General features: G+C 45.3%; 1 protein-coding gene across 2 annotated transcripts in view; it reads right to left on the reverse strand.

The window, feature by feature from the left end:
• Positions 1-18061: 18061 nt before the first annotated feature.
• Positions 18062-24752, reverse strand: part of NELFA (negative elongation factor complex member A) — a 33288-nt gene continuing 26597 nt past the window's right edge. For both annotated transcript variants that reach the window (XM_040592304.1, XM_040592293.1), the window contains 2 exons: positions 23672-23771; positions 18062-22109 (listed from right to left, as the gene is read on the reverse strand). In XM_040592304.1, the coding sequence (XP_040448238.1) occupies positions 21925-22109; positions 23672-23771 (285 nt within the window). In that variant the 3' untranslated portion in view covers positions 18062-21924. The remainder of the gene's footprint in view (positions 22110-23671; positions 23772-24752) is intronic.

Here is a 24752-nt window from a genome sequence, read left to right on the forward strand (position 1 = left end):
CCCCCACACCCCCTCCTCAGCTGCAGGCGTTACCTGGCAGGCAGGGCATGCACACCTCCGACGCCTCCCGAAGAGCCTCTTGCCCAGCAGCACAAGGCAGGCACGCTGTGCAGCTGCTGCTGCTACGGAGGGGAGAGTAGGCACACAACGCTGTAGGACTGGCACTTCCAAGCCCAGCCCAGCCCACCAAAGCCAGCTCTCTCATGTATGCACAGACTGAAGTCTCCAGGGTCTACCAGGAACTAAGCTTTTGCCATTTTGTGGGTATTAACCGTGCCTCTCTCCCGTGTGGTTTGCTTGCGTGTCTAATTAGGGCTGGGCACATGATGATGTTTCTGTCCTCTCTTTGGTTACTTATTTGCATGACACTTGTAGGCAGTTGCTGACCCAGAAGTCACTATTCCTTAGCAAACTTGACTGGAACCAGTCAGTGGGTACTGGCAGGGAGCTGGGAGAGAGACTGCGATACAGTTGGGTGAGCCCCAGGTCCAGTCTTGTGGCAATTTAATCAAGGGTCAGCAGAGATCTGCTGCATAACACGGGACAAATGAGCCCAAGGCGAGGTCAGGAGGAAGGCAAGTAAGTATTCATGTGCTAATTCACCTGTTTTGTATGTAAACCCCATGCAGGCAACCCTACCTGGTGGGTGCAGAGCCCATCACAAGGTACCCCACACTAGCACCTCTCTCAGGGCCTCCCTCCCACCCCGGAGGTGACAGCTCAGCCAGGGCAGTTTAACTACTGCCTTCTGCACATCCCGACTCAGAATAAATAAACCATCAGCTCAGCTTCAACCTACAGAATGCAGAGCGGTGCTCAGCTCAGTCCCTGTGCCAGGATCAGTCTGTCGGTGGTGTGCAATGCCCACACAATACAGCAACGCTGGGAAGCGGGTTGTGAGCTGATGCTCTACCATGTCATCATGGGGTACCTCCACACGTAGCCAGGATCCCCCCTTCATCATACCATCCCTCTCTCGCCAGGGTCAGCACCAATGTCCCTACAGCTAAAACGGCAGGCGACTCGCCTTCGGCCACTGCATTGGTTCTTCTAGTTCTGTGGCTAAAAGAAAACCACCCCTCCCTGTCTGCCTGATGGCCAGCATCACAAGCAGACTTCTTACTTGCAAAATGATCCAGGCAGGCAAGGCAGACAAAAAACTGCATTTTGCTTAGAGCTAAAATAGCCTGAAAAAGAGAAAAGTAAGGCTTCAGGGTCTTTCCTCCACCACCACCACCACACATCGTTGTATATTTGCTCATCTCATCTCCATTTTACAAGCAACCAAATCACCTCCCCACAACACACTTGAAGTGCCATTTCATGGGCTAACTCAGGACTTTCGTTTTTCTATTTGTCAAAAGCCCTGAAGGAGCAATGACAGTTTCATAACGACCTCTGCCATGCTGGGGCAGGCCTTAGGCAGATTTCCCTGGTGTCACTCTCACATCCAAAACCCTGCCGGGGAAACAGAACGACCTGTCAACCTTCCCAGCACTGGGTTCTACTGCAATGAAGCTGAAATAGGCGATTCCAGTGTCGACTCCTAGGTTATTCAGCTGGAGCAGGTCTCTGGCCAGGGCAAGCCTCTCCAAGGGTTCCCCCACCCCAAGAAGCCTGGGGTGCATCTTCCCCCAAAAAGGAAGGGCACAAGACCCACCACCCAGGATGGCTCTGCTCAGTGCAGCAATCTGCTGTTCACCCTCCCTCCCTGCACCACCAGGGCCGTGAATGGGCAGGAGGACACGTACAGATCCTTCCCCAAAGCACAAGGAGTGAAATGCCCTGAAATACATTTCACATTTACAAATTGCATTTGCAATTTATAAATGAATAAAGGGAGTGACATACTGCAGCACTGTCAGCAGCTAAGACTTTTCCCCTCTCAAACTTAGCAAGTGATAGCCAAGATTTAAGTACCAGCCAAACAGTTTGGTGGGCAGATTTTCAAAAGAACAGTTGTGCATGTATGAAGAGCACTTAATTTGTGTACAGAATAGCTGTTGCATTGCATGTGTTAATTAGGTTTTTGCATAAGTAAATGCTAGTCTGTTTTGAACATGTTGTTACACTGTGACCGCATTGTACCGGTTTCACAGTGCATTAGCCAGGTGCAAAGTAGCTTGCTGAAAACCCAGGTTTTAACGTCTGGGCAATAAGGAGAGTATTACACTTAATATTCAGACTACAGAAGATTGCCAAACTGAAAACAAAGATGGCTTAGACTAATTTTTGTCATTAAAAATAGAAGAATATTTTATTTTCCTAACACCCTCCTCCCCCTTGTGCTATAACTGCATTTCATAAACCTTCTTTCCTGACTTTCTGGAAAAGGCTTTCATTGCAGTGTTAGTATTAGCCTGCTGCTAACAGAAGCATGACTCTGAGATCTGTTCTTTTCATTTTAATAAAAATTTCAATAACAGAACAGGAAGAGATCTGCTATTCTATATTTAGCCTGAACAAAACAACCTGTTTACTCTCCAGTGCTTTTAAGTTACCTGGTAATTGCATCTGGCCATGGGAAAAAGCATTGCATAGCCTGATGAAAATGCATTTGGGTTGAAAATAAATCAAAGCCTACCTTTCTCACACACTTTGCAGACTGCAGCCCCAGACTCATTAGCAAAATGGCCAGGTGGGCAGGGAAGGCACACGGTGCTCCTTGTGAAGCTAGGAGAGGAGGAAGCAGAGGTGAATGCTATTTTAGGTCACCCAAGCCTCTATCGACTTTAAGAGGAGAGAGCAGAGCATAACTCCGTTTTACTGAGAAGTCTAGAAATAGGGTAATTATGAAGAAGGAGTTCAGGCAGAAAACCAATAATATAAACTCACCTGAATGTTTAAGGTCCACTGAAAAAATAAAGTTTTCTGTATTACTGACATTAGAGATGCCCTGTGCCTGTGGGCTATATGGAAAAGACAGGTTTTCTAGTCTGAATTCTAGGTCTTGAAAATTATGTTGTAGCCAGGCTTAAAAACCTGGGTTTAAAGCCAAGCTTTTATATTCACACTTGGAAATTGAATTGCATTAGAAAGGTGCTGGGTGTTCAGCATTCATCAGCAATTTTTAAAGGAGTCCTTTGATTGTTGAAAGTTCGCTCACTTCAGAGTCAAAAAAAGGAGCTAAACCACAGGTACTGATGTGTGAGAGTCCTGACCTTAAATAACAGAGACTGTGGGAAAGGGGATACAATATGTTAGACCTCCAGGAGGAGGGGGAAGAAAAGAGGGAAAGGCAGAGAAAGAGAAAAGCTATTGCATTTGTCACCAACAGAGCCAAATCCCCAACAACAAGCATGTGGGGATAAGAATTTGTTAACATACTCAGAGATGTGTTGGAGGAAAACAAGGACATGTTCTTTAATTCCTTTGGAAACCCCAGGGCTGTGCAAGATTTGTGGGAAAAAAATAAAAATAAATTGGAAACATAGCAAATGCTTTGCTTAGAACAAACCAATACAGGGCCTGCACCAGCCAGAGCCACTCAAAGCTCAGGGAGTGCTGGATTCTCCAAATACCACAAAAATGTTAAACGATCCCATTGGAGCCCTGAGGCCCGGGCAGCTGCCACAGAGATGGCCACGCACACACTGTGCCCATCAGACCCCCTCCCCTCCGCTTCCCTGCATCCCCCCTTCTACTGGTCCCCCCTCCAACATGCGTAACCCCAGCTGCTGTCTGCTGAACCTTTCTGTCCCCCGGCTCTGCATTGCCCTCTCCAACATCCCAACGGCAACGTGTGTGTGATGCCCTGAAGACTGCTTCTGATTATTTTTCTAAAGTGCTTGGGGGGGAAAAGGGGTAAATAAGGTAAGGCAGGTCCTCACAGCACCAACAGCAAGGGAGGAGCACGGAGGAGGAAGCTGGGGGCCCCTCAGACTCAGGGGCTGCTGCAAATAAACTGTGTGGTCAGCTCACCCGTCCCCATGGGCATGTTCCCTCTCCCCAGGACAGACCTGAATGGAGGTGCTCTGCCAGGGACACTGCCAGCTGCCTGCGGGACAAAGCCCACGGGCTGCTGGCAGCAAGCATCAGATACAGCCAGGGAAATCCTAACGGGAAACAGCGAGAGCACGGCATGTCTGTGTCCCTGCAGCCAGAGGACACTTGTACAGTGTACCCAGGGTGAGGCAGCCTGGTGAAACTGCAAGGCTCGGCTTCTGGCTGAGATATCGTTAGCTTTTCCACACTATAGCATCCCAAATATATTGCTTTAGATGCCAGTAACTTAAATGTAATGAATCCCTTGGAGGCAACAAAATAGGGATTGAGAAAGTAATTGGGCAAAGCATAGAGATAAAGCCAGTTGGCTAGAGATATCCTAGAAAAAAGCTGAGGAACTGAACCCACACCTCGCTCCCAAGTGTGCCCCCATCACAAAAAAAGAAAAAAAAAGATGTTTTTTTTCTCCCTCCTAACACATACAAAAGACTGCAGGGAAAAAAAAGGCAGCCTGCAGAGAGCTGGAGCTGCGTCTGGGAAGCCCTCGGCACAAGGACACCCACACCAAGGTTTCCTGATGAAAAGGATGTAGCAGTGCTGAAGAGGCACACACCTTCACACCTCCGCCTGCCCCACGGGGAGTTCATTTGAAGAGCAGAGAGGAGGGCAGCCTGGGGCTTCTCCAGAGGCAGGGCTGTTTGTAGGTCAGCTTAACAGGCACGTAGCTATTTCAGCTTTGCAGTGACTGAGCCCCCTGACCCAGTTTGCCACAAAGCCCGGTGAGAAGCCAGGGAGCGCACAGCCTCTCTCTGCCACCGCCGACTATCTTGCATCATGGGTGGGTGCAGCGAGCCCTGAGCTGCTCTTTCTCTCAGAGATGTAAAACCCCCTGTGTTTCCCACTGAGAAACAACCCTGGCAGCGCTTTTCCTATAGCCCAAAGGAGATTTCGACAGCTGGGAAGTGTTTTGAGGAAGAGCAGCCACCACCCCATGCCCAGCAGCTCAGTCACTTACTTGGCATAATGGCCCTGAGGACAAGGCAGGCATGATGGCTGCCCACTTTCGGGCTGGTAGTGGCCCAGCGGGCAGGAGGTGCAGGCACTGGGGTCTATGCACGAGCCCCCCCCCACAGCACGAGCAGCTCAAGGTGCCTAAATTGGAACAAAAAAGTCAGGATTAGGATCGCGAGACTTAAACTCCGGCTCCCATTAGGAGCTGCCATGGATGCAGAAGCGTTGGGATGCAACCCCACCTGCGAGACAGTCTTGGAGAATAGAAACTGTAATATTAATGCTAATTATGCTGCTGTGCGTCATTAGCAAGCTGAAGAATAGCCATAAGATGATCTAAGGTCTCAAGTCTATCAGCGTGGATTTCTGGTAATTAAGATAACTGCTTTCTTCTCTTTTAACTTGAGGGGCCAGGAGGGTTTTCCTTGTTTTCTCTCCCACACACAAACAAAAAGCTACTACATACTCCTTTGGATAACTGATAATTTAGGCTTGTGGGAAGCAGAACTGAAGAATAAAACCCCAGAGCAGAGGATCTGCCTTAAGCAGCAACAGCTTTTCTTTCAGCACAGGTACCATGGCATTCCCACCAGATGCAAGCTCTAGCCCTCTCTGCTCCACAAAACAAATCCAAGCTACACAGAGTAATCATGCGGGATTTGCTGTAGCTGCACACATCAGACCTGCCATCCCACCGCTTGCAGGACCCAGTCCTTGGTGTTGCAGCAACCAAGCATGGGAAAAGGAGAAGACCCCGCAGATGAACATCCTGCATGTGAGTGAGACAGGAATTACCTCCCGTCCTCTGCAGATCTACCCCAAAGCATCAGAGCTGCTCATTCCTCTTTTAAAAAGTGCCCTTCAGTGGGGGAAGTAAGCAAAAAGTACATGACTTGTATTTTAGGGTTTTTTTTAAAAAAAAAAATGCAGATTTTTGGGGGGATGTGATGGTGATGTTTAAACACCCCCCTCCCCCCCCCCCAAAAAAAAAAACAACCAAAAAAACCCAAAACAACCAACAAACAAACAAAAAAGCAAACGAAAAAGAAACACAAACCCAACCATGTTACAACATAACTAACTTCTGGAAAAGGTAATACTATGCACTCTTGACCACAACAGGGATTGACTGAGTAGCTTCCCAAGCCAAAGTGAAAAGGCTGTTTCTATAGCAGAGATTCCGTTTCCAACATTCGAGACATATTTAGAAGCTGTCCTTATATTTGGCACCATACCTCAAAGCAACACCCTCCTGCCAACAGATCAGGGTTGCACCTGTGCTACACTTTGTGCCAGAACCCCACCGCTTCTTCATCCTACTGGGGAAGCCTCGGGAAGACCAATACGCAGCACAAGGCCAGCAACAGCCAAGACTAACCAGAAAAGTACAATGAATTAGCTCCCACTCCTGCTGCCTGTCCCAGCCTCCAACAGGAGAACGTGTGCTGGTTTCACCTCCCTTGATGAGTCACTTTGCCACCTAACACTCTTACCTTCACTGGGATACGTCCCTGGGGAGCAGCGGGCACAGGCCGTCATGTTCACTCTGCTGCAGTTCGAGGGTTTGGGGGTGGTGAGGAATGGAGCTGCTGATGGGACCCTGGGAGATGTGGTCATGCCTGGAGGGGACACTGGGGCACTGGTGGGTGCAGCCATCGGTCCTGTAGACACTGGAGAGGTGGCCGTGCTGCCAGAGATGAGGACGGTCACATCTTTCGTGGTGGGCAGAGCCTTATCAGGCTCTTTTGTGCTTGGATCAGCAGAGGGTGCTGCTGTGGACACAACAAGGTTTGCAGTGGTTGATGCCACGCTGGCTGAGAGTGTTGCAGGGGCAGTTGGGGCAGCAGAAGCTGTGGTATTGGTTGCACTGGGAGGTGCTGGCGTTGACGCAATGAGGACCTGCGTGGTAGTTGCACTGGGAGGCACTGGTGTTGATGCAGTAGGGACCTGGGCAGTGGTTGTCTGGCCTAAAGTAATACCTAAGAGAAGAAGTAACATCCTTAGTGGCCATATTATTGTTCTGCCTTTAACAGAGGCTTCCCACTAGGGCTTTATCAGTTGCTTAACCCCTGTATCCTTGTCTGATGTCCAGAAACCCCCTTCTGCTCTGTTCCACTGCAGAGCAATTCAGAAAAAAGGAGGCAAACATGGGCAGCATCTAAGCATCCCTGGCATACCAGAGACTTTTATCAATAAATTAGTGGGTCCATGAGGCCACAACTCAGTAGATGCAGATGTCCAGGAGGTCTGACTCTCCTGAATAAAAAGGCACAACAACAGCCTGAGGCACTCAGTTTTGTTAGCTACAGCTCCTTGAGACACTTTATCCTGAGATCTCACAACAGTCTGACTTAAGATGCTTGTCAAGTAGCTGGCTGTTTTATCCCATCTCAGTTAAAGGGATCAAAACGGAGAAGTCATGGGTGTGAGATTATTTTTTTTTTAAGCTGTTCTGGAGATACAGCCAGTAACCAGAAGGGAACCCACAGGCCAAGACTCGCTTTGATTCTGAAATCCCCCCTTCAGAGTGGGGACAGCTGTAATCTTCCGAGAAAAGGGGTGTTACTACAGTTCAAGTTGTTTCGCCATGATGCGTAGTGGACCGAAATGTCGTTTGCTGCTGAAAGCCAACTCTTGGCACACAAGCACAGGGGATGTCTTCCAGTCTCTGAACAGAGGAGAGACCCATAAGCCTAAACATGAAAAGTACCAAGCTGGTTTTAATTTAGCAGTGTGGTACTAAGCAAAGGAAGCAACGCAAAAACAAAATAGCCAGCTCCTGCCACAACAGCTGTCACATCAGCTTGAGTCAGAAACTCAGGGCAAGGATTTACTCTAAAATAACTGCAGCTTCAGAAAATGTCCAACTTTACACAGCATCAGTATGCAACTATGGCTAATAACATGGTGTTTACATGCTCTTCCAACCACCACACATGTGCTAAGCCATGCCAGCAAGAGGGCCTGCTGAAATCAAGTGGCCGTTGGCATGGAAAGTAAAATGACTGTTTTAAGGACTTGCTTTATGGGTTTCAAGGAGCTCAAAGAGTGCAGCTGACACCCAGCAGCAGGATGTGGATGAGGAACGACATGAGCAGGATGAGAAGCTAGGGACTCAGAGGGGCAGCACTGTTGAGTCGCAACAGGACAAGCACCAGGTGACCGCAGACCTACAGGGCCCTGTTGGGTCTTTCCCAAGCCCGCTTCTCCTCCAGCCAGCCTTTGATTTCTCTCTCAATTTTGGCTACAGCACATGAAGCTGGGCACCACGGGTACCAGTGCTTAGCCCCACCATAGTATGAACAACAACAATATGCAGACCAAGCTGACTAGTATCTCTAGTTAAGTTTCTACAGCAAGATCAGGAGACTGAATAAAAGAGTCCTTACAAAGTTGCGATCACATGGAGAGAGCTCACTGGAAGTTCTCCCCCCTGTTGCATACTGCCTGCTTTGTACTCCACTGCGTGCAAAAAACTATCTTTCTGTACCTATTGAAGAAAGCAGCAGATAAGCAGCCAGACCATCTGGGCCACTGCCCACATTTTCTTGCTGTAGCCCCCAGCACAGATGCTGAATTTAACAGTGAACATTCTGTGGCGTATTTGTTTGCCCCAGGCCCAAATCCAGGTGACCTGGAAACACCGGCTTTGGTCCTAGGCAGGGAGCGCAGCTCTGCACCCCGCCAGAGGACACTGCTACCTCAGCTGTGCCTTGACCCTGGGCCAAGATGCACAGTTCTCCACCTGACTCACCTGCTTTAAGGGCTGAAGTAAGTCTGCTTCTCCTTCCTCACATCCAGCGATCAGCAGAGTCGGTGCCGAGTTTTATTGCACTGATCTCAAAATAAACGCTACCAGTAAGTCAACGGCCCCATCAAGTTCTCCTGGGAAAAGCTCTCAGGACCACTGGGATCAAAGTCCAATCTCTCACAGAGCAGCTTGTCCCCAACATTTGCTCAGCTCTGTCAGCCAGAGGCACTGCAGGGGATTTAAACGCCTCGGGCTGCACACCATTTTTTAGTTGAATATTGCTTTTTTGTAAGCTTCCGTTGGTTGGCTGGTTCTGGTGGTAAATGGTGGTATGTTAGGATGAATTTTTTAAAATGGAAAACAACTTTTCGTAACATGTTACTGAAATAGTCACTAAAAAGCGCTTGCAAAACTTCAGTAGCCAGTACTACTTTTTTTTTTTTTTTTCCTCCAGAAGTTGTTTAAATGAAATTATAAAGCAGGCAGGCTGGAAAAAATAGTTTTGAGCATCTAGTAAAAATGGGTGATGTTTTGTTTTACCGGTTGTAGTATCACAGGAGAAAAAACAATACTCAAACAACCTTAGCTTCATCAGACCCTCTTCTCTCCTGCACTCACCCTGTCTATGCCCAGGAGCAGTGATTTTGCTTTCTAGAGAATTTTATTATATTTTTTTTTAGGGATGCTGTGAATCAACTAAGGTATCTCCAGGGACACTTCAAGGATGGGTCACTCTCTGTGACACCTTGGCATCATGTTTCACTTCAAGAGCCTTAAGGACATCAGGGAAAGTCACTGAACTCTTAACTACAGAGCTAATCCTTCCTGACTTATGAGGCAAGCAACCCTGCTGACCTGCGAGGCACACGGACGCTGGCTGGGAACTCACAAAACGCAGAAATCGGGCGGATGCTCCCTTATTTTTCCTTCTCTCCATCTTGCACAACTGCACAGCCTGCCATTCTGAAAAACTAATCCTTCAAGCCAAACAAAACACAACCAAGCCAACAGTTACGCATCTAGATGAAGATAATAATCATCTTTGGTGAATTCAACAGGTGAATAATTGGATCCTGAAACGGAGAGTTTCCTCAAGTCGTTTAATTCCATGAGAGTGCCAGACTACGGCTCGTACCTCATTACGTGCCCAGGCTGCCCTGTACGCACGCAGATAAGATGAGGCTCAGCAGGTATTTGCTCTGAGCAGCTCTGCCCCTTGACAAGGAACTCAGTAAAATGCAAATTGTTCTAGCAGGGCTGATGGGTTCTTGATCCAAGAAGGCAGGTGGCCGCAGGGCCCCGGCAGCCTCCGGCCCCCCGAATGCAGGTGGACTGCAGGAAGGTACGTGATCTGAAGTGCAATGAGTTTTGCATATTCCACATAGCAAAAATATTAACTATAAGAACACAGATATTTATATATATATATATATATAGCTAAGCAGTACAAAAGGAGGAAAGAACAAGGTAAGGAGCAGATAGAGGCATGATTAGAAAAATGCCTGAATATTTTTGTATATGCTCTTTCTCTTATAAAGGCCCAGTTACTAAAATACCTCAAGAAAGTGAACATATTGGGGGATCCTGTTCCTTGGGGTTTAAGACAAGCCATGAAGAGGCCACTGCAAATCCTCAGTATGCAGAGTAACAGGGCTCTATTTTTCCTCCTTTTTTTTTTCCCCTCTTACAAAAGCAAGTGTTTATATTTACCACATACGCGTTTCCAACAGTGCCTGTCTTTCAACACTTCCTTTTTTGCCTTCCCCCCCTGCTCTTTCCCAGCCCTCCTGCAGCACTCCGAGACTGCAAAGCCCAGCGCTTTCACAAGCCCTCTATGGCTTTACCCACCTCCGTGCTCAGCCAGCAAAGAGAAACGCTGTTCAGGAGGACTTACCTGTTAGACACACCGTGGTTAAGCTCCAAAGCAGAGGAGAGGGCCAGGCACTCATTTTTCCCTGAGGAGTAACACAGCTTGTCAAAAGGCAAGATCAGCAGCTACAGATCTCCCACACCCAACTGTTTATTCTCCTCTGGTTTTGTGCCCAATATTGTCACCTGACTCTGATCATGTGGCTCAGTCAACCTCCCCCCAACAAAGGCGGGGGGTTATATTCGGAGACTGCAACAGGTCTTAAGACATTACTGACCTCAAAGCACAGTGCAAAGCTAAATACCGAGCAGAAGAGCAAACCTAAGCCTCTTCTTGCAGCGTGCAGAAATACATGCAAGAGAAGCACCCTGGGGGAAGCGATGGGCTTGTAGAGAGGATGGGGCAGAGCTGTGCTGGAGCCCTGTGCCTGGCTGCTGGCCAGCCCCCCGTGACCTCGTCAAATAAAAAGGATTTCATTTTTTAGACACCCAGGATTGCCTGTAAGAAGAAAAATAACCCCAAGAAGAGTACACGGTTCAAAGCAGCTCCCGTTTTAACTGAGACCAACCATGCCATAACCAAAATTCACTTTCTGGTGAGCATAGAGCATTCCCAATCAGCATTTCATCCCCCCCTTGTTGCCCCCAAGTTGTCAAACTTGATGCATCAAGTTGTTGTGGTCAGGATCAAACTCAATGGCTCCGATTATGATGATTCTGAAGTGAGTACATTACGTTTAGCGAGGCCCCATCCCATTTTATTCCACATATTATCTGGTGGCTATCCTGCTTGCTGTTCATGCCCAGAGGCCAGGTTCTCCTTCCTGTGCCTGTGCTACCCAAGGACACAGATGTCCCTATGGCTTTCTCATCTTGTAGCCTTGCTTTGAAAGACACACACCCCACCCACCATTCACCTCTGTGCCCATCGGTCGGTAGTCAGCATTGCCGAGCCTCCACTGCCATGGAGGATTTCTTCTTGCACACAACTGAAGGCCGCATCTCACGTTACATCATATTTTTCCCCACGTTCAGGGAACAGCTGGCTACTTGTGCAGGACTGCGGATGTTCCACATGCAGAGCCCCCCCAGCCACACGCCACACTTTCAGCGAGCAGTTCAGGTGCTGCCATGCACTACCTGTGTGTTTTGTGCTCCAGGATCCTCCACAGGGCTCAAGGCGGTGAGCCAACAGCCAGCGTGCTCCAAGCCAAACCCTCCAGCTTTCCTGAGCAGCCCAGGCAGGGTCTGTTTGGCATCGCACGTAGTGCTCCGACAGCACCGTGCCGCACGTGTGGTTGCTCCCCCACGTTGCATGACTGCCGCATGGGCAAGGAGGTTGCACAACAGATGTTTTGGTGCAATCCCTGCCTGTGCAGCCTAGCAGCGCTTCCCACAAGCTGCAGAGAGGCACAGCCCCTGCTACAGGAGATGCAAGCACCTTCCGGTCCAAGGACCTTCCCTGATACCCACAGCTCTTCCGGGGACACTGTCCTCCTGTCTCCGGCAGCCACGGTCTGTTGATGCTAACATGCCTCGTGGTGGCTGCAGGGGGGGCAGGCAGCCTTCCCAGCTCTGGTATCTAAGGTTTGGGTGGGTATGGGTCAGTCAGTGACCAGCTGGCTTCCCATTGTCAACCATAACCTTAACCTGAATTGCTGACCGCCAGCAAGCGAAGTCGGACTCGAGGGCCCAGCACTCACCCCAGCAGCCCCTCACACAGATACCACGCAGCAGCTCGGGGCAAGGCAGCAGTGGAGGGCTGCCCTTTCCCTGCAGGGGGCAAGCTCTCAACCCGACACTTCTCACCTTGGCTTTACGAGTCCCTGCGCAGCATGTTTGATCTCAGGCTGCGTAAACAAGGCAACAACCCTGGTCCACCCATATCTGTGTGGGGCCACCCATTTCGCAGCCCAGCTGGAGGGCTGAGGATTCGCAGCGGTACACAACTTCTGCACGGGCATCACTGCAGGGCAAAGCAGCCCCGTGCACTGACACAACACTGCCGGCAGCTACCCAGTGAGATTTATCCTTTTAGAGGAGCTGATGGCAGACCAGTCCTTCATACCGCAAACTGCACCCCTCGCTTGTGGAGGGCCTTCCCTACACCCCCGCGTCCCAGGAACGGGTCACACGTTTTCTGAGCAGCTAGAGCACACATACACACAGGAAAAGCGCTTAAGAACTGGACGCTGACACTCACCACTGTGACAGTACTTTCACTGGCAAGTTTCAGCCCAACAGAGGGAAGAAAGGGAAACTACGTTTTACACCCTTTCCTGTGCCCTCAAAGCCCCCCCTTCTGGATGAGCTACCAGAGCCCAGCTGGGAGGCAAGGCAGGCTGCTTTCAATTGTTTTAGCAACTAGGTAAGTTGGAAATACTGTTCCACCAGGAAAAGTCTGATGCCACTTCAGGGCAGAGGAGTACTTACCAACTCCCAACCTGCCCTGGCTTGTCTCCGTTGAGATTAAATGCTTTTGCTAGTTGGTTCACAAAGAATAAAACCAGGGCCATAGCTGATCAAAAGTGATGTCCTAGGCTGGCACAGGGTCCTCTTCTTGTCAGTTCAGTTGCTCTTCCACAGGTGGTGAACCTTGTGTCCCCAAATAAACCAGACACTGCCCTCCACCCTCAAAACTCGGCTGGCTCCTTACAGGGCAGAAGCAGCAGTGGTGACATTTCTCCCAGGGATATGTCAACCTGCTGAAACACTCCGACAGCTTGTACCAACTCTCACAAGCGTTGCCTAGCTTGGAAAGGATAGCTGTTGTCCAAGGCTGCCCAGAACCACACATCCATCCAAGCTGGGTAAAGGAATTTGCTGAGGGCAGACTTAAATTTCTGAGATACCTGAGGGCCACCACAGGACCATGCATCAATTGGCTGCAAGTCACCTGGGTGTTAAGATATCCAAGTGACTTGTCTATTTACAAGGAGAGCTACTTGTTAAACAAGAAACACTGAGCAGGAAAAGTCTCTCAATCAGCAGCCCGTGGCGCTGAGAGCAGATGGGACGTATCCATCAGCCTGAGAGTGGTCACAACCACTGGGTGAACCCCTGAGGTCAGAAAGTCCCTGTTAATTGCCAGCAAATGAGAGCAGAAAGATCACTTTATTCTTGTATCCTTAGGCTTTTCCCACGATTATCCACCACTCCACTGTCACTGCTAAGGTCTTAACAGATAATTCTCCTAGTGCCAAATGACTGTCGTGCTCCAAGCCAAGCAAGCCACTGCAAAACCATTCTTGTTCCCATTATGCCAGGGGAAGCCACGGCCCTCGCTGCGCTGCATCCAGCTATTTGACAAGCCTTGTCCTTTGGCAGCGTGTTCCCAATTCGTTCCCTACGCTGAGCTAGTACCAGGGGGCTGGGCTGCATCTATTGCCTGGGAAAGAGCAAGATACCCAAACTGCAAGCCGGCTTCCGACAGGCGCTTTTCTTGGAAAGTAACTTTTCTTTGAGTGATGCAGCTTGCAAGTCATACCAAAACCTGGCTGCATATAGAAGAGGTAGCGGCCAGCAGGTATCGCTTCCTCCTTCGCAGACAAAAAAGCACCAAAGCATTCCTGACACCCATGGGAAGCACCACCCCATGAGCTGGGCTGGGAAGCAACTGGGAATCCAGAACTCCCTTTCAGATGCAAGGTTCTCCCAAGTCCCTGGTATGTAAACTGACTCTCATGAAACAGCAGAGGAGCTCAGACTTTAGGAGCACAGGTCCAGCCGCCAGTCAACAGCCTGCAAGTCAGCGATGTAAATGCAGCTTTTATCCACTGCAGGCTCTTCAGCAGCTCACAGCAAAACAGTTATGAGCATATGCAGTGGATGAGCCTCCCAGTCGGGAGGACCTTTGCTACAGAATTACGACCAGACTCCTCGACAGTTCTAGGTAGATCTAGAACTCGGTGAGCAGGAAGGAGGCCACCAGGATTTTCCTTCATTTCAAGTAAGAAGAGAAGTTCTGCCGTACTGCGCTGCTCCTGAGCGATCCTGAAACCAGCCTTGTGCCCAAGAGGAGGGCCAAGAGACTTCTACACGGGTAAGAGAAAAACCGCAAGCCAAAGCTGTCAGCGCTCCTGAAGGAACGTTTCTATGCTCTGAGCAGACATTAAAACTTGTACCTGACCAAATGGCCACATGATGGCACCACAGCTTTGGGGAGCAAGGACACATCCCTGCACTTGGTCAAAACGAACACCCGTCTTAAGCAAAAAAAGGCAGCGCTGGTCTTCTCAAACCACACCAGCAGAAGCCTCCATCATTGGTGTTGTGCAGACGGAATAACAAAACCCACAAGAGGGAGCTGAAGAAATTTAAGTAATAAGAAGAGTTATTAAAGTAACTTTGAAACAAATAGCTCAAACTTCTTTTAAGAAATGTGCTGCTTCTGCATTTGAATTTAGAAAGAATACTAACTTAAAAAAGTAGAGATAGTCAAAGGAAAGGTGTGGTACTGCAGCAGAGATCTGACTTTATCCAATGAAAATACACAACCTGAGCCCAGAAGCTTGTTTTCTCACAAGCAGCACTGAACACTTAATTCTTAATTAGTCCTCATCATTTAAAAAAAGGGTCTTAATGTGAAAAAGTCCAAAATGGACCAGCATGTCTTGGGCATAGTCAGTGCTAAGGATGCAGGTCAACCCATCTAGCGCTCTAGGCAAAAAAATTATACAAATTGCTCAGCTACCTTAGAGCAGAATACACAGAAGAATGGTTTCAAGAAATAAAGGTAAAAGGGAGTCAGTGTGATGATCTGAAACGTGCTCTAGGATCAGATACAGCTGAGACACTACTCAAAGCATTATGAAGTCAGAAAGATCGCTCGTCAGCAGCTGGAGACTAACATACTGCCCGTATTGTTGTGGGGATTTAAACCCCTGAACATGACCAACATCTAAACTGAAGATGCTGGGTTTTCCAGTAGCCACTCCCAGGGCATTTCAATAACCTGCCTCCTTCGTGACAAAACAGCACATATAAAGGATGAGGCCTTCCTACAGCGCTCCAGCTCTACGGGATTCAAACAAAGGACTCTGTAGAAAGGGAGATGCATTTGTCAATACATAGCTCAAAGAATTTCAAGGCAAGGTGCCTTGCATTTTCCTTCAACTCATCTGCTCATACATACACATTCATACTGTGGGCAGCTTTCAGCCATCAGAACACCCCAACCAACGAAGCAGCATGTAGAACCGCTCTGGCAAGGCTTCCTATATCTAGCATGTCTACAGCTCCAACTGTTAGCTCCCCAGGCCTCAAACTTCAGGAATGCTGACAGGGTAGCTGGTGGTCTGTAAGAGTAAACCAAAATACTTCACAGGCACTGTGGAAGACACTGAAAACAGAATCTGTTTCTGTTTATAACTCAGCGGGACAGCTTTTAATGGACATCACTAAGGTCTTTGCAGAAGAGACTGGAGTGTTTTCCAAAAGAGCTCTGTTCTACCCAAGAGAGGAGAAGGACTTATAAAAATCCATTGCAGATTGTTGCTTCTGCTGTCAGTGCCTGTAGCGTTTGTGGGAGGGAAGAAGGCAACAAGGTTGATCTTCCACTTAGGTACAGCTTGGGTCACATCTAGCCAACAGCTCTGGATCAATGCACATGACTATTTTAGCAAGATCAGTCACGTGAGCTTCTGCCTCCAACTCTCCTACATGAAGAAACAAGCCAGTAATAAAATCATTTTCATTGAAAGATGAAAAAGAAGAGACACCATGGACTACAAGGACACCAAACGATGGATCTAAATCCACTAGAACCAAACTTACATGCTACTGAGTTTTTGAATCAACTACTCAGAGAAATGGATTGTTTTCTGTTGTTCATGAAATTTCTACCAGAAAGGAGTAAGTATATTTTAATACCAAATGCTATTTAGGAACCATGTTCTGAGAGCCAGATGAAGCAATATCCCCAGGTTCCTCAGGAGAAGGCCTGGTGCCATGCAAATGTCTTCAAACACAGCAGGTTCTGAAAAAGTTGCCTTGTCTGCTTTAGAGCAATCGCTTTTTTGCTTCTTGCCTTATTTTTTCCTTTCCTGCTCTCAGAAACCATACACACACAGAGGCAGGGAGAAGAAGTCTGAGATGCTTTAGGTTCTGTCTAAAGGTATTAAGAATACAGGACAGCTTCAGGGTAGTATTTTGCATTAGTTTGTCCAGGTCTTAAAGAGGTCAATGTTTGGTCAATCATCAGTCATGACAGTATCAGAGCAGCATCCTAAACGTTAAAAAGACCTACGTGCTTGTACCAGCTAAGTCTGTCCAAAATGTCTAGTGACACAGAGATTGCTAAAAATAGGTGGGCCAGATTCTGTACAGGCCACTCCCAGAAGACAGGCAAACTGGCACATACCTATTAATATAAAACATATCAGCAAGTCACTCATCTGGGCACCATGAAACCTCTTCGACAGAAGTGCCATATGAAATAAAATGTGCATCTCAACCTATTCTCAAAGCTTTGTCGCAAGCATTCTACCAGAGCAGTTGACCTGGAACAGGATTCCCTCTCTGGCTATTTGATAAGGTCAATCTGACATAGAAAAGCGTGACTACATCTGGCACTGCACCAGCACAGGCAAGTGTAACACAGCCACGTCACACAGCCGTACTAAGAACTGGAATGAGGCCAGCTGCACACATCCATATAATTCAACATTGTTAAGATAAGCCTTTGTTTATCACAGGATAAACTAGACCACAGAAATGGTGTCTCTGAGCATGAACACCATTCCTGAAAAGCAACCCCAATCCCAAGCCAAAAGACAGCCACCTTCTGCAGCACTCTATAATTGAGAGAAGCCACCATTGCTGTAATTCAACTAAAGGTGGCATTAATGAAAAAAAAAGTTTCTTCTGCTTTCCTACCACGTGAGCCACCCACAGAACCTGTGCATGGCATACCCTCCTTGTACCATCAGGTCTGGTCTGTGGCTTGAGTGCTTCAGTACATGCTCACCCACACACTGTGGGGCTGCATCACCCAAGGTTAATCAGCTTTCGGCAAATCCACCCAGAAAACAGCAGCAGGTATTTTGGTAAACCTCCTACTCGCAAATATCCTAACCAACAAAACTAGCACATGCCAACTTCGAAATGTCAACTTTGAAATGCATCTACAGAAGCAATGTGACAAATCAAAATGGATACACATTATCATGCAATTTGGCTGTTTGGCCTCAAGCTAGTGGTACTCATCACCAATTCAGCTGTTAGTACAACATGCAACTTGGTTATTAAAGACAGTCCCAGTCCACTTCCTTAGAAAATCTAAATTTTTATTATACATACTGTATTACACTGAAAATACGTACCCAAAGACAGAATATTTTGAATTTACAACTGTACAAAAAAACAATAGAAAACATACGGGCTATGCTATAGATGAAACATTTTACAAAATGACAGTTCTTGTTAAAGGCACCAGATTCCCAGAGGGCTCTGGCTTAACATTTTTTAGTCTTTTTTTTTTTTTCTCCAGTCAGATCTTACTATGAAAATGTGATTCATTCTGAAACTGTATAATGTCAAAGTCTCAAGCTTCTTTCATCTAGACAAGTGGTCTGCAGTTTGACACAACTTAGTGAGAGAAGTTTTTCTTCTCTGGAAAGACCAATTTCACACAGAGATGTCAAGCAATTACCAAAGGGTCCTCCCTGTTTCATCCAGCATCCTATGGTATTTAACTGAAAGATTAAACAGCAAAGCTACCAGAGAAAAATCAAGTCAACCCACAAAATACTGGCCCAATACTAGTGTTAGCCACATTAAGCCCAGACTGTTCTGTATGGAGATAACTACAGAGCACTAGGGTAGGAAAGTCAAAATGGAAGATGGAATCTATGATCAAAACTCTTGCTCAGTATCTTCCCCAGGCTCACCATCTTCATTACACTCATTTCACTCTTTCTGGTCCTCACAGCGCTCATGAAAGAAAAAGGAGCCTAAAGAAACACAGCACTTCACTGTAGGACAAGTTGTTAAAGAAGCCTGGGTATGCATGTATATGCTCTTTCTCCCCTAAGAATAAAAAAGTTTGGATTGGACAGGGAAAACACAAGCCACTTTCATTGATTTTTTCCAGTATTCCATACTCTAAAAAACAAACGAGCTAATTCATATCATGCCTAGGCTTGCATAGACAGGTGCTTCTTTACAAGCAAGGGCAAAAGAAGCTAGGACATCCTGCCTTGCTGAGGTGCACTAATTCACCTCGGGAGTTTAGGCTTGCTATTTCCTAAAACTTCATGCTTGGATAAAAGGAAATAGAAAAGGACACAAACAAAGCTTTAAGAAAACTCAGCTACTTCTCTGGTCAATATGTCAGTACATCTGCAAGTCATCCTAGAGTCAACAAATGTTGTTGTTTAATCTTACAGCACACATTGAGCCTCACTGGATAGAATCTAGCTGACATCCAAGTGACTGAATATTCAAGACAAAAAATACCAAGTTCCAGGGCCAGATTTTGTTCTGTATGCAACAATTCTATTATATTGGAATTTAAACGCTGATGTTGCCCCTTCCAAATTGTCTGCCATTATCCCCACTTTCAGGCCACCAGTTCAACGATTGCATTCTCTGAACCAAAAAGCTCCACGTACTTTTTCTTCTTACCCTATGGTTTTAATGTGGCAAAAACTTCCCTTTCATTATGCATTTTAAAAAAAATTCTAGACTCACAGATCAAGATGAAGTAATGCTCTCGTATTGAGGGTCGTAAATTAATTTTAAAAATAAATTATTTTTGCAGTGTTAAAATTTTCACATACTAACGACTTTAAGGAATTAAAAAGATCCTATGCTTCTATTTAAAATTTCAGTTTATTGCATATGACTGACTTTAGACAAATAGGCCTGGAGACCAACTTTGTTATGCAGCAAATACACACAGCATCACGGTTAAGCTTCCTATACACTACTGCACTCAAATGACCCCACTGCATCCTCGAAGGGCTTCCTGAAGAGGAGAGGGACACCTGTTTCCATCCCAACAGCACAGTCTGAGATACAGACTTCTGTGGACCAAGAAAGTTTAGCAAGGGACCCCCGTTAATCTCAAGTAAGCCAAAAGAGCCATCACACAGCACCTCTTGATCACTACTAAATTGCAAAGAGCCTTGCATCAACAACTTACAATGTCAATACATGCCCCTCAGGTCAGCTAATTTTCTAAAAGTTCTTTGTAAAAACTGTATTTGGTACTTGCAGCTTATCTAGCAAGCAGGAACAGTTAAGACAGAAGTATCATACACGTTTACAGGAAACTGGTCATCACAAGAAAGCTTTAAAAATCTGAATGCAGACAAGAAAAGGAATGTCACTTTTCTTTACACCTTTCTTTTTAAAAGGCAAATACTTTCATATTCTATTGTTAGCCCTTACTGTGTAACATACTATAATCAAATAAGTTAAATCATGAAAACTCATTCTACTGAACTCCTAAAAACTAAACCCCACCACTCATCCTCACTTCTCAGGCTGGTTTCTGTTTAAAGAAAAATCACAGTAGGAATTATAATCTGCATCAATTCTGAAATGGGGTAATTATGTAGAGGAGAGCCCCTGGTGTGACAGTTACATGATAGTAAACATCACATTACTACATGCACAACTCTGTAATGGTAGCAGCTACCATCAAATAACTTGCCCACTACAGAAGCTAGAACGTTCTGTATATCTGCTTTTATATAAGAAATCTGTACTTTTGGTCACATATTAAAACACTGCAGATTATAGATTTTCTTATTATTTATACTTGCCCTGTTCTGTTGGATAATTTGTTTGAAAAACTAAAAATAAAATCCAATAAAAATTCCACAATACAAAAAGATTCTAATCAATCACCTAAAAGCCTTTGTTAGTATATGTGTACTTGGGGGATTTGGTCTGCTTTCTTTTTGGAAAAAAGAAAGCAAAAAGCCTTTTTGTCCTAAGAGTTCCACTTTAACACGAACCTCTAATCAGCCCAAGATAACTTCCTCAGCACCAACCAACCACTATGCTACTCATCTTTGTATTTCTTCCTTTTAAGCACTGTTCCCAACCAAGCACAGCTCCACACACACATACTTGCAAAACCAGATGTTTAAGCCAAGTCTCCTTCAGATGATGAATCCTGAACTACGTACATAAGCCCTCTCAATAACTGCAAGATTTATTTGTACTATTAAAGCCAGATTATACCAGTGGTGTGAACACAGTTATAAAGACAAAGATGTGCTTCTACTAGAAGGGGACAAGTATAAGGCACATTTATACGCCCATATAATTGTGGCCACATTAGTGATTATACTGATATAACTTGCACTGGTAACAACCACAGCTACAGTCATTCAAATCTTTTTGGATCAGGGCTCATACGCTATATGACTGCTCAACTAAACATAATTAACACTGCCTCAAGACAACAAGTCTTCCAACTATCTACACTCAGATGCGTCACTGAGCCATTTCTAGGGCCATTTTTACATTCAGCTGCAATTGGTCTCAAGATGTAATAGTTTCACTTCCTCCCAGGTAAGTTATGCAGTTCAAAGGGCTTGCTATGCAGGAACCATAGATCAACTTCTACCCCAAGACTTGGAGGGCAAAGAGTTAGCTATCACTTCCAGGCAGTGACAAGCCACCATCATTTCTTTCTTATTATGGTGTTTTTCCTCAGAAAGCTATGATACTCAGTTTCTCTCAAATAATGCCAAATATAGATTAACTCTGCTGGGCATGGACATGGACAGTAAGCGAGTTAACAAAGCTGCTCAATCTCAGCCTATGACCCAAGCATAAATAAGCTAACATACAGTGGGTACCATCAGACACTGGACATATACCACCTGCAATATTTAGTTATACTGCAGCTGAACTACAAAATAATCAAGCACTGATCTGTGGTGCTTTAAATGTCTATTCTTACAATAGAACCCATGTAGCCAAAGAAAATATTTTTACAATAAAGATCTGTGCCCTCATTTAATGGTAAACTGTGAATGACTGCAGCAGTTATCTTTCAGTACTGAGAAGTAAACTGCTCCCATCCATAATCTTTCAGTTGTGATCTCCTTTTCCGGCATCTTGAACTGTAGGAAAACAAAATCACACCAACAACTTCCCCCCCACCTTAAGATCACCTCTCCCTCTCATACAATGAAAAAAAAAACAACCAAAGTGAGTTTGACATCATCTTCTGCGTTCACTGAGCCCAGTTATTAGAGAGCCATAACTTCTCTATTCTGGAGGGTAATAAGAAATGTACACATGAATGCCATTTTGTACAGTTGACATACTCTATGAGCTGGTTGACTCTAAGCTTGATTTGGTCCAGTCTGCTGTTGCTGCATCTCTTAGGAAACATTAGTTATAGGTTTGTACTTCTTGAATCTGGTCCATTCACCAGTAGCATAGTTCATTTCAAAGACTGTATCAACCAACATAGTGGTGCTGCCAGTGCCATCTGCCTTTGGTAAATCTTCTGTATGCTCACTAAGTTTAATTTGGATGATGTCACCTTGCTCTTGGCAAGGATTCTCTGTGAAAACAAATAGAAACAAATTATACATTTTAACATTGTATTAGAAAACATAAAGTGCACTTGATTGAGATTCTTCACTTATGCTGAAAAAAAACCCACCCAAAACCCAAACCCCAAATTAAGCAAGTAATGTCCCTATTACACATAGCCACACAAAGATCTTCTTCCCTCCATACATCACAGACCGAGCTTTAAGGATAACAAAACCAGACCCCAGAAGATGAACCCCAAGGCTAAAGTAATGGGAACAACAACAAAAGGGGAGTAAAACATGTCAGTGTCATTTCTCTCTGCTTGAAGAGTCATAAGAGAAGTTTATATTTAACTTTGGGATTTTGTAATTGGGACTTTGTAAACCTGAACTACCAGAGTTACTTTATTTGGGATACATTTTTAGTTAAAAGCAACAATTTTCAGCTCTTCTAGAAGCCCAAACACCTTCACTGAAATCACTCATCCAAGACTCAGCTTCATGACAGTAGAAGTATGAAACATTACATTTCAAGGTACTGGAACTGGCACTCAAGAGTATCATAGTTGGCAGTTATTTATCCAACCTTCAGAAGGTGCTGATATCACTGAAGGAATTCATACTGTTATATATTCACATATGCATATATAGATAACACACACATGCACACTTCCAAAATATTTTACCTTGCACTACAAAAACCTACCCATATAAATATTAAACTATACCCCTCCTACTGGAATTTGAGGTAGCCTCTAGTAGTAAGAGGACCATCATTAATGCAAGATACACAAAACTTTCTTAAAGCCCAAGGAACATCACAGTAACTCTACCCTGGTCATCTTCAGTAATGTATTGCATTAATCCAAATGCACGAGCCACATTTAGGCTCCAGCAATCCAGTGATAACAGCCCTCAAATACCAAGTCAGAAATCAGAGCCAGTGCAGATGAGAGAGTTCACTCAAGGACTCTTAAGCCCCTTCTCATCTTACATCCAATAATCTTCTGGGTAAAACAGCCTTGGTCTATCAAGGCCAATATATGACAGGTTCTAGCCAACAGACAGCTTATCTCCCTGTCATTCACAGTTCCTGCAGTTACCTAAAGTCTCTGAGACAAAAGTTGCTACATTTCTAATGCTAAGTGATTAGCAAAGAAGCTCTGTACTACCTAGCTTGTACCCTGACTTGCCACGAAAGAACGTACTTTCATTGGCCTTCTAGACAGACCGCTACAACCTGACCAGTCTGTTCACCGTTTTGACTGGCTGCTTTGTTTCTTTTCAACCCCTGAGCACTGTATTACATGTGCTCAGTTATGTATACATTGTGTTCAGCAGCTGCTCCGACAGACCGTTTGACTTACTGGAAAGAGACCCTAAGACCTGTTTCCAGGTAGTTAGCACTAAACCAGTTAGAAATATAAACTATAAAACTACATACAGTCCAGAGTAAAGCGAAGAGTCGAGTACGTATAGAGCAGAGCTAAAGCAAAAGTCTTGCACTCACATATGCACAATTAGAAATGCTAGGCTCTATTTCAGATTTGGGTACTCAAAAGCAAGCTAAATTAGTCTCTATACATGCCTCTTGATCCTGCCATGAATCCAAGTATAAGAGCCTTTTCTGGCCTTGTAACTTTGTTTGCAGTCTTGAACATTTCCTGTGCAGCATACATTTGCTCCCTCTGCAACAAATACAACAAACACGAATTCCAGTGGAGAAAACACTACAAACAGGTACCATATTAATAGCCACAGACAAGCACAAGAGAGTAATGTGGAAGTTTGTAGACCTATAAAAAAAGTAAACAGAAAAAAGCATAATCTCAAGGCTTTCCTCTTTAATGCTTACACCTAAAACAGCAGTGACAACAGTTCTGAAACTGGAAAAACCCCACACCTTTAGATAGTTACGGAAACATATGCTAAGAGATTTTAACATTTACATTATCAATTTTGTGTTCTTTATGACATTAGGGAAAAAAGGAGGAAAAACCCCAATCTTCCTCTACAGTCCAACAAACCCAGGCTTGCAATAATTTCAGATGATTTTTTTTCCCCTCTAATAAATGAAGTAGAAGTACTGAAAAGAAAGTCACCCAGCTTCTTAAAGTTCAGTTCTTGCAAGCCAGGCTTACAGATTTGCTTAGCAAAATCCTCAAACCAGTTGCATCCTGAATTAGCTACCTGGTTAACTTCAAGAATGCACGTAATATATACCAACATACCAGCAATAAGAAGCTCCAGGACATATATAATTAAGTTTGGTTTCTGCCCCACTCTCAGGCTTTAAAAGATGTGCAATGGTGGGGGTGAGGGGATCAACAAATAAAGGTTTTCACCTTAGAATAATGTATTGGTATCTTTTCTTCTACCATGGTAATGACGGGATCTTTTTTTAACAGCTTCATTATATTTAATTGGCTGGGTGACAGCTTTGCTGGAAATACACCTTTCTTCCAAAATTCTTTATGAGTAATGCAACATTACTTTACATAATAAATAGCAGTAAATACTGTGTTATTAAGACTGCACAACTGAAAATGTTGTGATTAAGACAGCAATGCTAACAAAGCCACAAAACATGTTCATTATCTTTGGTTATAAAAATGCAGCCTCAACCACTCTATGATCCAAAGGCCAAGAACTGCCAACATACTAAATGA

The sequence above is a fragment of the Falco naumanni genome, chromosome 1 (assembly GCF_017639655.2).
Source record: "Falco naumanni isolate bFalNau1 chromosome 1, bFalNau1.pat, whole genome shotgun sequence".
NCBI lineage: Eukaryota > Metazoa > Chordata > Aves > Falconiformes > Falconidae > Falco > Falco naumanni.